Genomic DNA, 16123 nt, shown 5'->3' with positions numbered 1-16123 from the left:
TAAACTTATATATATATATATCTTAATCGAGAGGACATAATATTTTATAAGTTGTCTTGATCAAGACAACATGATATTTTATAAGTTATGATCGGCAAATTGAATTTCTTTTAAATGTTAGAAAGTTAAGTGGAATTCTTTTAACTTCTATTTGCAAGTAATTAAATTCACTACATTTTAATTTTAAAGATACATAACTCGAGCATGTCCAATTTAACTTCATTCGGCGTTCGAGACTCGTTCGCGCATAAGCCTAATTCCAACGGCTACTTGCTTATTCCTTTATGATAAAAGCAAAGTGCAACCGACCATGCTTTTCTTTTTTAACTTTTTCGGAGCTTGGCTCTCTCAGGCTTTCCATACCTTAAAAAGCTCCCTTTAATCATGACTCGAACCAATACCTTCATCAATCCCTTTCTGCAACCAAAAAGATTGCACTCCTTTCACCCAAAAATCATGCAGCAACCTCAAAGTTATCACAAGGAGAGACTACCCATTTTCCACAAGGTCTCAAATCTTCTTAGAATCTCTGTTATTGTTTCTAAAATGAAGAAACCAGCCATTACCAGGCTCATTTTCCTTCATAAATCAAGAAAGCTTAAAAGGCTCATGCTGCTGATCAAGCACTATAATAGCTGTGGGTTTCTCAAGGACCGTTGTGAGTTCTCTTCTTCAAGTACTCCTCTCATTTGTCCCCACAAGAAACAGTTCAAGCATGCAAGAGATAATATGAACTCCATGTTTTTCTTCTGTAATTGTTTGGGTGGATTGAATTCTGAAGGAGGAGAAGAAACGGTTCAAGCATGCAAGAGATAACATGCACATTTTCTTTTTTCTAAAATAATTATTGGTTGAAAATATAATTTAATTTATGAGCTTTACACAAAAAAAAAAGTTAAGAGGATTTTGAACAAGGAACCCAACGGAAGTTCCAGGTCAGGTGAGTGGAGGCCGAGTCGAAGCGCGTCAATTATCTTCCATGATTCGCACAAAAACCAGCACGTGACGAAATTATCATGTGAAGGGCGTTTGGCCGACAGCGGTACCAGTGTTCCATCATGAGCTCTTTTAATTTGGCATGTTTATCACATGTGCACATATACCAAGTTTTGGATCTTGAGTTATGCTTCTGATCAGCCGTTCTCTGTTTCTGTAATGCTAAATTTTATCCATTATATTAATAATCAACAAGGCTTAAATCCAACGACTAAACCTTAATTTTTTTAGAAATAATTTTATTCTAAGCATTAATCAATAGTGGATTTTAAATTAATTTTATCTTGATTAATAATCAACATACAACTGTTCTGCATATAATTGTTATAAATCAAAAAAAAATTTTAAATTGATTTTTTTAATTTAAGCAAATAAATCAAGAAATTGAACTTTAATATTTTTTTAAAACAAATTGTCCTAACTTGAATAAATTAAAATTGGTAACTGCACAAAAAGTTTAAAATGAACCAAATTAATTTTTTTTTTTCGATAAGTATACATAGATAAAAGTGAGCATTTAGCAGAAAGCTGAATTTTATTCTTGCAGTTTAACTTTTATTTAAATAAATCTTTTCTAAGAATTTATTTAAAATAACAAGGTATTTTAATTTATATCTAAATGAGTTTATTTGTAATGAATAATTAGAATAATTTTAATTTTTAATAATAAAAAATCAATTTTAATTATATTTAAAACATTTAAATTTATTTGTATTTGAACTTGATGAAGTTTTATAGTTTCTACTTTCTTTGCAACTTTTGGATGTCGATTTTTGCTATTTTCACCTTGCTTGGCGTAGGCTTTGTGGACTCCTGGTGGTTTCTTATTCTCTTGCTCCTCTGCAACCATGGAGGTACTAGCAGAGTGTTTGTACATGGTGTATCATTGTTCGGAAAAACTTACCTATAATGGATCTATAAAAATTCAAAATGTGAAATGGTAGTGGGCTTTTCATGGTATAATTTCAAATTAAACAAATTGCATCGGGTTGAGCGGACAGATATTGAGGTTTTCTTTGCAGGTTAGGGAAAAAATGAGAAACGCTGTAATTTTGGGAGAATTTTCATTTTTACCTTAGAATCAAATTAATTTTTTTTAATAGTAATTTTAAATTTTAATAATAGAATATTAGTTTTACATTTTAACATTAAAAATATAAAATAACGTTTCTATATTTTAATATTAAAATCCTATCAATACTTTTCAGTTTTAATAGTGTGATAAAATTGGAATACATGTTATTTTATTAGAAAACGATTTTCTTATAAATAATATTCACATGTAGATTATTTTTTCATGAAATAAAATAAAATAATTTAAAATTTAAATAATATATACATTAAATACCAATCTAATGATATTATAATTTATATCGTGATGGAGGTTGTCTTCCTGGAGCCGTTGTTAAAAGAAAAGAACGTCGATTTCGCTTGGAGCACCAAGAAGGTCAAGTTATGTGATGGCATGGCAGAGGAAGCAGTGGCGTCTTCTCTTAAGAATGGTTCTGAGTCAGGGGTGGCAGTCGAGTGGAGGCGCAAATCGTCTTTTAAGGATGTCTTGCAAGGCCAATCGATTGCTGATTTTGAGATGTGGGATTCGGAAGATTGTTCGGTTGATTTGTCTGATGATGACTCCAATTGTGAGAGTGATGAGCTAACTGATGACGATTGACTCAACATAAGAGTCTCCAAACCTGAGAAATATCTGCTACAGCGGCCGTGGCAATCCACCCTTATCATCAAACTGCTCAATCGTTCTATTGGGTTCAGCTAACATCAGAAGAGATTACCACAGCCGTGGACTCTAAAATCACCGTTTGACTTAATTGATCTTGTGAATGGTTTCTTTATGGTACGATTTACCAATGAATCTGAGTATGAACAGATACTTTCGATGGAGCTTGGGTAATTGGCGACTATTATCTTACTATTTGATAATGGCAGCCCAATTTTGACCTTGAATCTACAACGATTGATAGAGCATTGGTGTGGGTTTGCTTACCTAATCTCTTGATCGAATATTATGATAAAAGATTCCTGTTGTGAGTGGGTAGTAGGATTGGACGCCCGGTTAAGATTGATGAGGCAACATTGCAAGCTGCTCGCGGAAAATACACACACATTTGTGTGGAAGTCAATTTCTCAAAGCCACTATTATCTAAGTTTCACCTGCATAGGAGGGTTAGGCGTATTGAATATGGGGGGATGCATTTAGTCTATTTTGTTTGTAGTTACTGTGGCCACAGGATGGACAATTGCCCTGCTAAGGAAGTGCTAGATATGAAGGCTTTGCTCCTATGGATATGGGTGACAGACCATTGCCTCATCCATCAGAGTTACATAAAGAATATACTACTGGTACAAGTTATTCTGGTGAGAGTGGTGGGATAGAAGTGGTTGATACATTTGGCCCTTAGATGCTGGCCCATAAATCACGTTGCAATTCTCCTCATTCCGCTAGTGCTCTATTGGCTGTGAAATTGGTTGATTTGACTATTTCAAATAATCATGGTCGAACTAGCTCCTCTTCTCGACAGGTTCCTGCTGTTAATCGTTTTGATATTTTAAATAATATCTTAGTGGATGATGCTAGCGATAATAATGTTGCCTATGTGCCTATTCTTTTGAGTTCTCCATTGATGAACTCCCTTCAATCCAAAGCTTGGGTTGGTACTCACTCTTCTGTCCTTGTTGGGCATCGATAGAAATCTACTGCTCCTGAGATTGGGCTGGTTCCATCTGTTCCTCAAGCTCCTTTTGTGCTGGTTACCCCTACGTTTGTGTCTACCGATACTGGAGGTACTTCTTTATGCTCCCATCATAGGACTAAAAAGTCCATCTCTGTAGCCAAACTTGATGATCATGTAGTGGTAGTTGGTAAGGCTGGAATTAGTACAGTTGATTGCCGCAAGGTGTCTAACAATTCCCTGATGAATGATCCAGGAGATTGTATCTTGCCATCTCATGATTCGGGGATCTTGCGGGATATTTCGAATGTTCCTATTAGTAATATGAGTGCTCCTCATCAGGTTTGTGACTCTGGTTTGACGGATGCTTGTGATATTGCTGTAGAAAGGGGTTTCGAACTTGGTTCTCTTTAATCTTTGAGTGTAATGTTTAGCTTGTCTTGTGACACAGTGGTTGTGTTTTCTTCCTTATTACTTAGTACTATGACTATTTTAGCATGGAATGTACAGGGTATTATGGGCAAGAGAAGTCAATTTATCCTTCATGATTTTTGCACTCACTTTAAACCTTCCATTTTAGTTCTAGTGGAGATTCAGGTTAGTGGCTTTCGAGTTGATATGATTTTTCTTAAGATGAGTTTTGATTATTGGTTTAGGGTGGAGGCAATTGGCTTCAATGATGGCATTTGGGTTTTCTGGAATAACTCAATAGGTCTGGTTTCTCTTCTATCCACTCATCCACAATTTATGCATTGCCAAGTCGATAATCGGGTAGTGCTTCTTGGTATTTTATAGCTATATATGGTAGTCCAAAGGCTCATCTACAACATAAACTTTTTCTCGGGTCTGTCCTCTTTGCAAATCTCTTCTGCTACTCCTTGGCTTTTATTGGATGGTTTTAATTATGTAATGATGTTGGATGAAACTACTAGTGTGTGCTCTAATACTACTGCTAAATGTGATAGCTTTCGTGACTGAGTAAATGAACATGGGTAGAGCTAGACTTAGGCTTTGTTGGGTGCAATTTCACATGGTGCCGTGGATGCTCTATCGATATGGTTCTTGTTGCACGGTTAGATAGGGGTTTGTGTAATGCTTCTTGGCATATGCTTTTTCTACAAGCTAGCATCAAACACTTGAAAGATCTAACTCTGACCATTGCCCCCTCTTACTTCACTGAGTGATGCTTTGAAGGTGTATAACAGTGGAAAGTTTCATTTTCAGGTTGCTTGGCTTAAACATCCGGGATTCCTGTCTTGTGTCCCTCAGGCTTGGTCTTCTCATGGATTGGTTGTTAATCGTCTCTGGTATTTGGGTGGTAGGTTAAGTTTATGGAAGCGAGAAGTATTTAAAAATATTTATGTTCGAAAGAGAAGGTTATTGGTTCATATTAATGACATTCAGTGACTGGCTCATGTCCATTCCCATGTGGGCTTACTTCAATTGGAACAGAAGCGGCCAAAAGATCTTGATGCGATTTTGGACTAGAGGAAATTCAATGGTACCAGAAATCTAAAAAATAGTGAATTGTAGATGGTGACCGCAATACCAAATGCTATCATGCTTGTGTAGTACTCAAGCGTAGTAGAAGCATCATTCATAGCCTTAAAGATGTCAATGGGGTCTAGTGTTGGAATCAGGTTGAATTGTCGTATATGACTTTCTCTTTCTATAAACTACTTTATACTGATGAGTCAATTGATGCCTCCTCTATCAATTAGATCAATCTTTCCCCCCTTATGAAAATGGAAGATATTTCTTTGTTGGCCTCTCCCTTTTTAGCTGAAGAAGTTAAATTTGCTTTTTTTGGTATGGATCCCTTGAAAACTCCAAAGGAGATAGCAGTTCAGAAGAAGATGATGAACAGAAAAATGAATGCGAAGGAAATTGCGATTACTACAAGTCGCTGTGTGCAATGAATGGTCTTCTAGTACTAACAAGAGAAGACAACCTCATTCTGGATTTAATCGATATCTTTGGCGCGTTTGAATTTTGTCCTGGAGCATTCTCCCTTTTCTTGTGGCTTTTCTTTGTCTATTTTCATATAACAGGGCTTCAGTCCAAGCTTGGATATAGTCAAAGTAACTATACCATCTTGGTCTTCTATATCTCAGTTCTCTTTGACCCTGATAGATTCCCGGCATATTTTTATCAAAAAGCCTGGAAAGTGGTTGGTCGGTTAATAGTAGCAATGGTCTTGGATGTCCTTTAGGGTGATTCTATTCCCAGTGGTATCTGTAAGATCCTAATTACTTTAATTCCTAAATTTCAAGGCTCGGAGTTATTTCTCAATTTTGATCAATAAGCTTGTGTAATTTTTACCTATAAGGCTATCTCAAAGATCCTTATGAATCATATGAAAAGGGTTATTCCTTCTCTCATTTCTCCTAATCAGTGTTGTTTCATCCCTGGTCGACAGCTTCATGATAATGTCATCATTCTTTAGGAGGTGGCCCATTCTATTTAGAGACGTTTGAGTGGTGATGGTTGGATGATTTTAAAGATTGATTTGGAGAAAGCTTACGATAGGCTTAGGTGGGACTTTGTGTTAGACTCTATGCAATTGGCAGGTTTCCCGAGCAGTTGAGTGATGATTGTTTCTAATTGCCTGTCCTCCTACTTTATATGTGTCTTCCTGCTCTATATGTGTTCTATGGAATAATCAACCTTCCCCTCGATTTCAACCCTTAAGAGGTGTTCTTTAAGGGGACCCACTCTCACCATATTTATTTATCTTAGTCATAGAAAGGTTGGGTCATCTTATAATGGTAGTTGGGTTCATATTGAATTGTCTCATCGTTGTTCTCCCCTATCTCATCTTTTCTTTGTTAATGATCTCATTAAAAAATATCTCGATGAGTTTTGTGCTGGCTTTGAGCAAAGGGTTAATTATTCAAAATCTAAGATCCTTTTTTCACCGAATGTGACTACTCAGTTACAATAGTTAATTTGTGATATTGCAGGGATGTCTATCACTATTGACCTTAGAAAGTACCTGGGCATTTCAATTTTCTATGGATGTACACATAAGTATATGTTTGCACCACTATTTCAGAGAATGAATGTTGCTCTATTAGGTTGGAAAACTTCGCTGCTCTCTCTCTTGAGCATAATTACTTTGGGAAAATCTGTTCTCAATGCTTTGCCTAATTATATTATGCAGTCCTTCTATCTCCCTTGGGCAGTTTATGATCTTCTTAATAAGAAAATTTGTGACTTTATTTGAGGTGACCAAACTGGGAAAAGACGGGTCCATGCAGTACATTGGGATATCATTACATTGCCTATTGATCACGGAGGCTTGGGTATTCATAGTTGCCGAGAGATGAATATTGCTTTTTCTTGCTAATTTGGGTTGGTGTCTTCTTCATGATTACAACAGTCTCTGGAGTCTCATTTTACGAGGTAAATATGGGGTGACTTATTGGAGTGCAGATGTTTTCTCTCCTAAGAACAATTCGTCTATTATTTGGCGTAGCTTTGTTCACAGTGCTCCTTTGCTTCAAAAAGGTATTTCCCTTTCTGTTTATAATGGTATGTTGACTAGTTTTTGGAATGATTGTTGGGTTGGTCATACTCCTTTGTTGCCTTGGCTATTAATCATGTTTCCCAGTCCTTCCAATCTCTCATTGTTGCGCAGTTGAGGTCTTCGGGGTATTGGGCATGGGACTTGATACGACCTTATCTTGAATGCCTTCTATTAAAACCCATTTTCATTGTTCAAGATGTTAGAGCTTATGATGAGATCTCCTGGTGGTTCACATCTTCAGGAGCATTTTTCAGTTAAGTTTGCATATGAGTTGATAGACAAGTTTGATAGTTGGCCTAGGGATGGTATGTAGAAATTGCTTTGGAAAATCAAAGTGCCCCAACAGTGTCACATATTCTTCTAGTTGGTTGCTCATGGAAATATTATGATTAATGTTGAAATATTTAAATATGGGTTTACTAATAACCCGGCTTGTACTATTTGTACTCATAGAGAGGAAACAATCCTTTATATGTACATGACTGCCCTACTGCCCATCATATCTGGAATAAGATTTGGGACCTTGGTACGTGTGAATCATTTTTCGATTTGTCTGTGGTTGATTGGCTATGATACTGTGTTGGCTTTACATCCTCTTTAATAATTGCTTGTTAACCTCTTGGGATTTTATTTGTCGTAATGTAGTGGATTTGAAATGGTGAAATACTGTGGTTTTCCAACAAGTACTTGATGGTCTACAACTTGATATGAAATTACGTTCTTTATTACATTCTCTACATTGCAATATGGATGCTTGGTTGTACCGATCCTTATCTTTTAGTAAGCAGGGACATACTGTTATTCTTGTATTTTGGCAACCTTCTAATGATGAGTGGGTTAAGTTTAATTGTAATAGGGCAAGTACAGGAAATTCTGGTCGTAGTGATACTGGTAGTGTGATTCGTAATCATATGGAGGCTGGATTGTGGGCTATTATATTCGATTGAGTGTATGCAGTGGTATTGTGGCTGAATTATAAAACCTTATCTATAGTTTATCTTATGCATAGGAACAGAGTTTTTATTAGGTGGTAATGAATGTAGATTCTCAGTTGGTTTTAGATTTACTGTCTCATGAAGTGGTATTGAATTATCGATTAAAGGGATTACTTTTAGTGTCTTATGAAGTGATATTGAGTTATCGGTTAAAGGAGTTACTTTTGCAATGCGAATCTCTTCTATCTAGATCATGGCATATTCAGTTACTCTATTGTTATATAGAAGCAAATCATGTAACTGATTATCTTGTAAATTTTGCTGACTCTGCAAATACATGCTGTCATACTCTTAATTTGTTATGTTGGAATAGAGAAGGGATATATTTTTTAGTTTATTGGGATGTTATGTATCAAAAAATTTTGAAATTTAAATAATATATACCTTAATATGCCATTAACAAGAATGATTTAAACAATTTTTAAATGGTATTTTAAATTCTTCATAACTGAAAATATGTTAACGTGTTAACTAATAATATCAAACAATAATACGTTTGACATAAAAATTATATTTTTTTATAAAATATATATTTTTTCCTAAATAACTATAATAAATTGTTTAAGACTTATTTAATACTGAAAAAATAAATAAGAATATAAAATTAAATAATAGTGAAAGAGACGAAACACACTCATAAAAATAAAAAACATTAGATATAACATAACGAATTAAAAATCTATTCCGTTAAAATAAAATCCATCCATTTTCTAAAAAGAAAATCGTTATATAATATTAATTTCGTCTCATAATATTTATAATTTAAAATTTATACATCCAAATCAATAAAATTAATTAATAAATTTAATTTAAAAAATATAATAATTTATTTAAAATACTTTTTAAATTTTTTTTCATATATTAATATTAAATAATTTTAAAATTAATTATAATTTATATAAAAAATAAAAACATTAATTTTTTTTTTTGGAAAAAAAAAAAAACCCTTCATACTTCATACTTTGCACCGATGAGCCGACAACTGTTACTTCTATTTTCTGCGCAATTATGGATGTTGTTTATGTTACTTGTTTATAAAAAGTAAAATTATTAATTGCAAAAATAAGTTCATATAATTTAAAATTTGTCTTTTGATATTTCTTTGAGTAACCGAATTAATGATTTAAAAAACATAGAATGGTTTTTATAATTTAATATATAAATTATATTTGGAAAAATTATTAAAAGTTATCATATATTAATTTTTTTTTATTAAATATTTAATTAAAATATTTTTCTATTTTAATTTTCGGAAATTAACTTTTACTTTGTTTAAATACAGGACCGCAACTATGATTGCTTGCGTTGAAGAGCTATAACAGCTTGCTCTTTGAGGTTAGGGTTTTCAGTTGCAGATTCGTTATCTTTCGATCAACCATCGAAGAGAGGGAGTGTCTGACATTGAAATGGCGAAAGGGGTGGATTTTAAAATTTTCAACACTATGACTAAGACAATGGAGGTTTTCAAGCCCCTAGTCCCTGGCAAAGTCCGCATGTATGTGTGTGGCGTAACCTCCTACGATTTAAGCCACATCGGTCATGCTCGCGCCGCCGTCGTCTTCGATGTCCTCTACAGGTCCGTTTCTATATAAATGAAACCACTTACTCTTTGAATTCACAGTAATTCTCGGAATTGTATACGAAGGGTCATTGGTTATCTAACGAACAAATTAGAGTTGTGGGTTTGCTTAATGCAGCTGATATGAAATTATGCAAATGAAATAAAATTGATTTTTTAGTCCAGAAGGATGAGCTGGTAAAGCTATTAACCTGATAAACTTTCTTATTATTTTTAAGAAATTTCTAACATTTTAACAGATGATGCCATTTGTGAAAATGTTGATTTGGATTGAATGTAATAATTGTTGGTATATATTAACTAGTTATTGCTGTTTTGAATTGTGGTTTTTATGGGTCGAACCTGAAGGTTAATTATAACTTGTAAAGGGAAGGTTTTAAGAAGAGAGCTTGCTATTGTATTATGTAACGGAGTTTGATTGTTTGCAATTGCTTTTCAACTGTGGCTAGAATCCTAAAACTTTGAGGCTTTGAAAGATATTAACAGATTTGGAGAGTAATTGCTGTCGCAAAGGTTTTTGCTGTTGCAATAAGCAAGTCTCACCAAAGTGGAAAAATGACGAATTGAATTTTAAAAATTTTGAAAATTAACCACTTCTAGTCCTGAGACACTGAGTTTGGGGTCTTGTATGTGCAGAGAAGGTGCTAGGCACCCCACAATCATCCATAATCATAGATATTAAAGCTTTGAGTATGGTTCTCATGTTGCAAGTTGGAGTTGATGTTACCCCTTTAAACTTAGGTTGCATGGATTTGTGGATGTATTTTGTTGTTATTTGCTTTGCTGATACGTTCCTCAAGACTTCATAGTTTTTTCACTTAGTTTACATTTCTAATGTTGCGTGTTTGTTTTTCTTGATGCTATCATATAATTTTTCCTGAAATCTGCAGATATCTGCAACACTTAGGTTATGAAGTTACTTATGTGAGAAATTTTACAGATATTGATGACAAGGTAAGAATTTGGTTGATCTGATCTTCATTTGAATACATGGTTTTGATCTTTGATAAGCTTCTTGGAGTCCTAAAACTGATTTATATTTACAAAATTATTTTAACTGGTTGTTAGAGTTTGTTACCAAAACCTCAAGTTTGCATCTCTCTCTCAATTTGTAGGATGAATAATTGATAAATTTGTCAACTATTATGGCAGATAATTCGTAGAGCAAATGAGCTTGGTGAGGATCCATTATCTTTAAGCAAAAGATATTGCCAGGAATATCTTGTTGACATGGACAGTCTGCAATGCCTCCATCCTACGTACCAGCCACGTGTTACTGACCACATGGAAGAGATCATCGACATGATTAAACAAGTTTGTTCTTTTTTAACAACTTGATTGTAGAGTTTCAATGATTGCCTTTATGTTGGGGAAGAAAAGGAAGATGGTCAAGTCTGATGTACTTTGAATATTAATCAACAAAGATAAGAAAGATATGAACTTTAAGCTCTAATTTTCAATGTATTTTGACCTTTTGAATTTTTTTTTTAACTGTGATCTTTTCATTGCCTAATGGTAATAGCTAACTGGCAAATAAATATACTACTAAGGTGAGGTGAGTAGCTTGTACATGGAGACGTGTAGTGACCTATTTGGTCCTTTGTAATCATTTGAGAACTAGATCAACTCTGAATTGGGAACCATATTTAAAAGTTTCTATTTTGAAATGTGCAAGTGATTTGTGCTATTATTAGTTTAAGCATGTGGCAACTGTATTTAATGCTTGGTGCGGAGTTGAAACTTTTTTCTTTTTGCTTCCAAGCTTCGGCATTCCATCTTATACATTTTATATGAGCTTTTGTTTTCTGAGTGAAGGCTTAGTAGATAGAAAAATTACTTTATTGATTTTGCTGAGGGCTCTAGTAAACTAATCTGTGCATACCATGCCAAGTGTTGAGACATGTGGTGAGGGAAATTCTTTGCCGGTTAAGAAACCCTTGATGTTCTGATGGCTTGAATGGTGACATTTGGCTTTCATTTGATAGCCATTGTTTGATGCAACACTCCTCCCTCGTTTGAAAAGAGAAGAAGAAAACCCTTCTTTGAGCTCTCAAATTTGGTATATAAGTTGGACAGTGTCATATAGGTTTCCAATTTGATAAATGTTTCTTTAACTATCATACTCATTTTTCTATTTTTGTTGGGCAGTTCTGTTTTCTCTGTAGTGAAAAATAATGGCAATGTTTTCACAGATCATCGATAATGGCTTTGCATATGACATTGAAGGAGATGTGTTCTTTGCTGTTGATAAATTCCCGAATTATGGTCAGTTGTCTGGGCAGAAACTGGAAAATACAAGAGCTGGTGAACGTGTTGCTGTTGACACAAGAAAACGTAATCCTGCTGACTTTGCATTATGGAAGGTAGAAACTAGAAACCCTCACAACAAGGCCTTAAATTTTGTAGTTTTGATTACATAATTCAATATGAATTGTGAAAATTTAACTACTGATTGCAGGCTGCAAAGCCAGATGAGCCAAGCTGGAAGAGCCCATGGGGTGATGGACGACCAGGGTGGCACATAGAGTGCAGTGCAATGAGTGCTCACTATCTGACCTCCAAGTTTGACATCCATGGTGGTGGAAGTGATTTAGCTTTCCCTCATCATGAAAATGAGATTGCACAGAGTGCTGCTGCGCGCCAAGAGAGCCATGTGAGTTATTGGATGCATAATGGGCATGTTACTAATAACAATGAGAAAATGTCGAAGTCTCTGGGGAACTTTTTCACAATTCGTCAGGTAAATTTTGTTATACAAATTCTGTTCATTTTGATCTAAAGAAATACCCACACCATGAATAGATGCCCTAAAGTTCTGTCAAATTATTCTAGGTTACTGAACGGTACCATCCACTGGCTTTGAGATACTTTTTGATGAGTGCACACTACCGCTCTCCCCTCAATTACACTGTTTTGCAGCTGGAAAGTGCTTCAGATGCCATATTTTACATTTATCAGGTTTAAGGCTTATTTTTTTTCACTTAAGTTTTCATTTGAGAATTTGCCCAGCTCTTAGTGGGTAGATCCTGTGTGAAGTTGTGATCATTCATAAATGCTTTAAAGTATGTTTTGTACATAAATAGGACGTGTTTAAATTCAAATGAACTGTCACTTATAAATTTACTCTAAATGCATGAAGTATATTGTAACCCATTTGAATTGAATTTTGGTACAAGAGTTGTCCAAATGGGGTGGAAATACTAGTTGCATGAGTTTCTATGTTATGATGCTTTAGTTTCACTGGTACAGACAAGCATATGAAACGTGAATGCATGCAAGTGATGGTTGTATTGAACCTGCAAACCTGCATACTTACAATTTGATGTCATCTGCATTCATACCTCTGGGAAATTATATTAACTGGTGTGATTGTAGACATTGCATGATTGTGAGGAGGCCTTGTCATTGTTTCAAGATGGAAGCCAGGAGGGTGTGGGACTGAATGTCAAGAAGGTAGGAATTACTGCTGATGCGCAAAAATGCATCAATAAACTACGTGAAGAGTTTGAGTCCAAAATGTCAGATGATTTAAGCACTTCACATATCTTGATTGGTGCTTTCCAAGAAGCCTTGAAGTTCATAAATAGTTCTTTAAGTATGATCAAGGTACAATAAATGTCCTTTCAACCCATTTTAAGATGCCTTGTATTTTCTCAATTTTTTTTTTGTACATCTGGTCATGGGTTTGAGGATAGGAATAACAAATGCTTGTTTCCTTGACTTTTGGCAGAAGAAACAACAAAAACAACAACAACTATCATTGATTCAATCCCTGACTGAAATAGAGAAAGAAGCTAAGTTAATTCTGAAAATTTTGGGGCTACTTCCCCCTTGCACTTATGTTGAGGTGAGGTTTCCCAATTGTTCCAAAAAATGAATTAAACATCCATTTCTATTTTTGTTCGATTGAAACTTTTCTAACAAGATTATATTTTTCAATTGGACAGGTTTTGCAGCAGCTAAAAGACAAGGCGCTGAAGAGGGCTGGCCTAACAGAGCAGGATGTGTTGAGCTTTATTGAGGAAAGAGCAATGGCAAGGAAAAACAAGGATTTTTCGAGAAGTGATCAAATCAGGGCTGATTTGACTGCAAAAGGCATTGCGCTTATGGATGTGGGCAAGGAAACAGTTTGGCGACCATGTGTCCCTGTTGAAGCAGAACAGGATGCGCCATCTGTTGTAGCAGAACAAAAGCAAAACCCACTACCAGCTGCATCAAGTTGATGAACAGCCTTGTTCTGGCTTTAGCACAGTTGTAGAAGAGCAAAACCCCAGCTGCGAAAATGATACCATAAATGTTTTTACACTAGTTAAACCATTTTTATACTATTTATGTTGTAACATTGGGGAGCTTTAACTTATTGTGACCTTGTGACAGGCGATATAGAATTCAACCTTTCTTTTTTCTTTTTGGCGGTTGCAATACAGAAATACGTTCGTCTGCTCTAATGAGTTCCAATGTTGGTTATTGCCTTTATATGGTGTCGTGGTGGTTGTTTTGCTAATTTGCTTTATTTAATATCTCGACGCTGTTGCTGAAGTTTGCATTGGAGGGATAAACATCAGACACTTGAGTGTATATATACGTACATATTAAGCTGTTACGAAGAGTTGGACAAAAAAATAGCTGTTGCAAAAAAAGTATAATAATATTTGGCTAACCACAAATCAATAGTTGTGGCTCCGATAATGTTTAAACGTAATTTATTTTATATAAAAATTTACCTTTTAGTGGCTTGCTATATTATTAATGTGGCATTACCGCTTGCCTCTTTTACCGTATAAGTTGGCGAATCAAGCTCCAAATGTCCTGCTTATTGTCAGGAACTTGCTTCCTATATTAGGCCTACTGGGCTTGGACTGTTGTTGATGTTGACGAACTAAAAGAATGATATGGGCCCAATTATCTTAGACGAAATTATTGTTATTTATTTATTTAATTTGCAATTTGGTTAAATTCATACGCAGCAACTAGTGAAGGAAAAGAGCCGACACAGGAAAACCACACGCATGTTCAAACAGACTTTTCAAAACACAAAATGGTGCAAACAGAATTTTACATATGCAACAAAGTTAAAAGTTTTTTTTTTTTTCTACATGGAACCAGAAGGGCTCTGTGATGAATGGATTTGTGTACGTGAGAGCTGTGGACCACAATCCCAAAACAATGTCCCCTAAGCTAAGTAGGACCATTACAAAATCGTCTTTTGGGCAGAAGTTGGCCTAGACATTGAATGCCCTGAATTACTTAATCAGGACTTTCACATTTCTTTAGGAGGAGAAAGCGTAGGGGTTGTTCTTGTAAAAGGGTGTTGTTGCTAATTTGCATAGAGGTTATGTTTTTTTTTTTTTTTTTCCTCTTGGACAAGTATCCTGTCCATTATTTCCATATCTATTACAAGCATATTAAGTTACTTCCAAAGCATATTTTTCTGCGAAAAAAAAAAAAGACAACCTAACTAATTTACAGGGTTACCTATGAGATAAAGGCATTCATTTCTCTGTTTTCTCCTTGTTTACATGTTTCTTTGTTTCAACATAACTTAGCTAACTAGACGCATGTGAACATCAAATTAAACCTTTATGTATCAGCTGCTATATAGCTTACTTTAGTCGAGAAAAGCCTCCGGAATAATAATAATAATAATAATAATAATAATAATAATAATAAGCATATTTGATGAGTTATTCAAAGTTGGTAAGAAACTTGTCGTTTTCTCTAGAGTTAAATTGTCTTTTGGCTAGATAGATCCAAAACTTTATTTGGAATATCTTTCTTTTTTATTAAATTATTATTTATAATTAAAGAATTTATTTTTTCTAATTTATAAATTTTTTATTAAAAAAACATTATAAAATTTTATTTAAATTTTTTTCTTACATGATGAATTATACTAAACGGGTAGTATATAAAAAATCATTTAAAAATTTATTTTTTTATTAATTTTAAATATTTAATATTATATAAAATAAAATAAATTAATCCTTATCTAATAATTTTAATCATACTCGCTTTGACTTTAATAAAATAAAAATTAAATAGTTATATTTTATTAAAAGGCTAAATAATTAAAGTTGAATGTTAAAAGAAGAAGAATAAAAACGTCAAGATGTTAACTAACATTTGAATAATTTTTTATTAATATTGCTTTTACATTTTGTGGTAGTCTAGTGTTGATTAGAAAGAGTTTTTTATTAAATTTGTGTTGATTGATGTAGTATGTATAAAGATCTATGCATGATTAGGGTTTCTCCATAGTAATCTTCTAGTTGGCTATAGAGGATCCAGTGTAGTTAAAGGTCGTAATTTGGGGATTGCATAGTTGTACGACTAGTTT

General features: G+C 34.2%; 1 protein-coding gene and 1 long non-coding RNA gene across 4 annotated transcripts; both read left to right on the top strand.

The window, feature by feature from the left end:
• Nucleotides 1-2380: 2380 nt before the first annotated feature.
• On the top strand, nucleotides 2381-8509 carry LOC122723817. Of its 2 annotated transcripts, none has more exons than XR_006351006.1 (2): nucleotides 2381-7193; nucleotides 7324-8509. It is a non-coding gene; the product is annotated as an uncharacterized LOC122723817 (long non-coding RNA). The 2 variants fall into 2 exon arrangements; XR_006351005.1 differs by having other exon boundaries at nucleotides 7297-8509.
• A 987-nt stretch (nucleotides 8510-9496) lies between these two features.
• LOC110617458 (cysteine--tRNA ligase 2, cytoplasmic) lies at nucleotides 9497-14234 on the top strand. 2 transcript variants are annotated; one of them, XM_021760230.2, is made up of 9 exons: nucleotides 9497-9783; nucleotides 10677-10740; nucleotides 10939-11100; nucleotides 11979-12149; nucleotides 12245-12526; nucleotides 12619-12744; nucleotides 13162-13392; nucleotides 13517-13633; nucleotides 13734-14234. In XM_021760230.2, the coding sequence occupies exons 1-9, from the start codon at nucleotides 9614-9616 to the stop codon at nucleotides 14007-14009; spliced, it is 1599 nt and encodes a 532-aa protein (XP_021615922.1). In that variant the 5' UTR covers nucleotides 9497-9613; the 3' UTR covers nucleotides 14010-14234. The 2 variants fall into 2 exon arrangements, with proteins under 2 accessions (XP_021615922.1, XP_043813404.1); XM_043957469.1 differs by lacking the exon at nucleotides 10677-10740 and having other exon boundaries at nucleotides 9649-9783.
• Nucleotides 14235-16123: the final 1889 nt, after the last annotated feature.

This window comes from Manihot esculenta, chromosome 6 (genome assembly GCF_001659605.2).
Source record: "Manihot esculenta cultivar AM560-2 chromosome 6, M.esculenta_v8, whole genome shotgun sequence".
NCBI lineage: Eukaryota > Viridiplantae > Streptophyta > Magnoliopsida > Malpighiales > Euphorbiaceae > Manihot > Manihot esculenta.
Note: the sequence above shows the minus strand (reverse complement) of the source record. Positions and strands in the feature narration are given on the sequence as shown.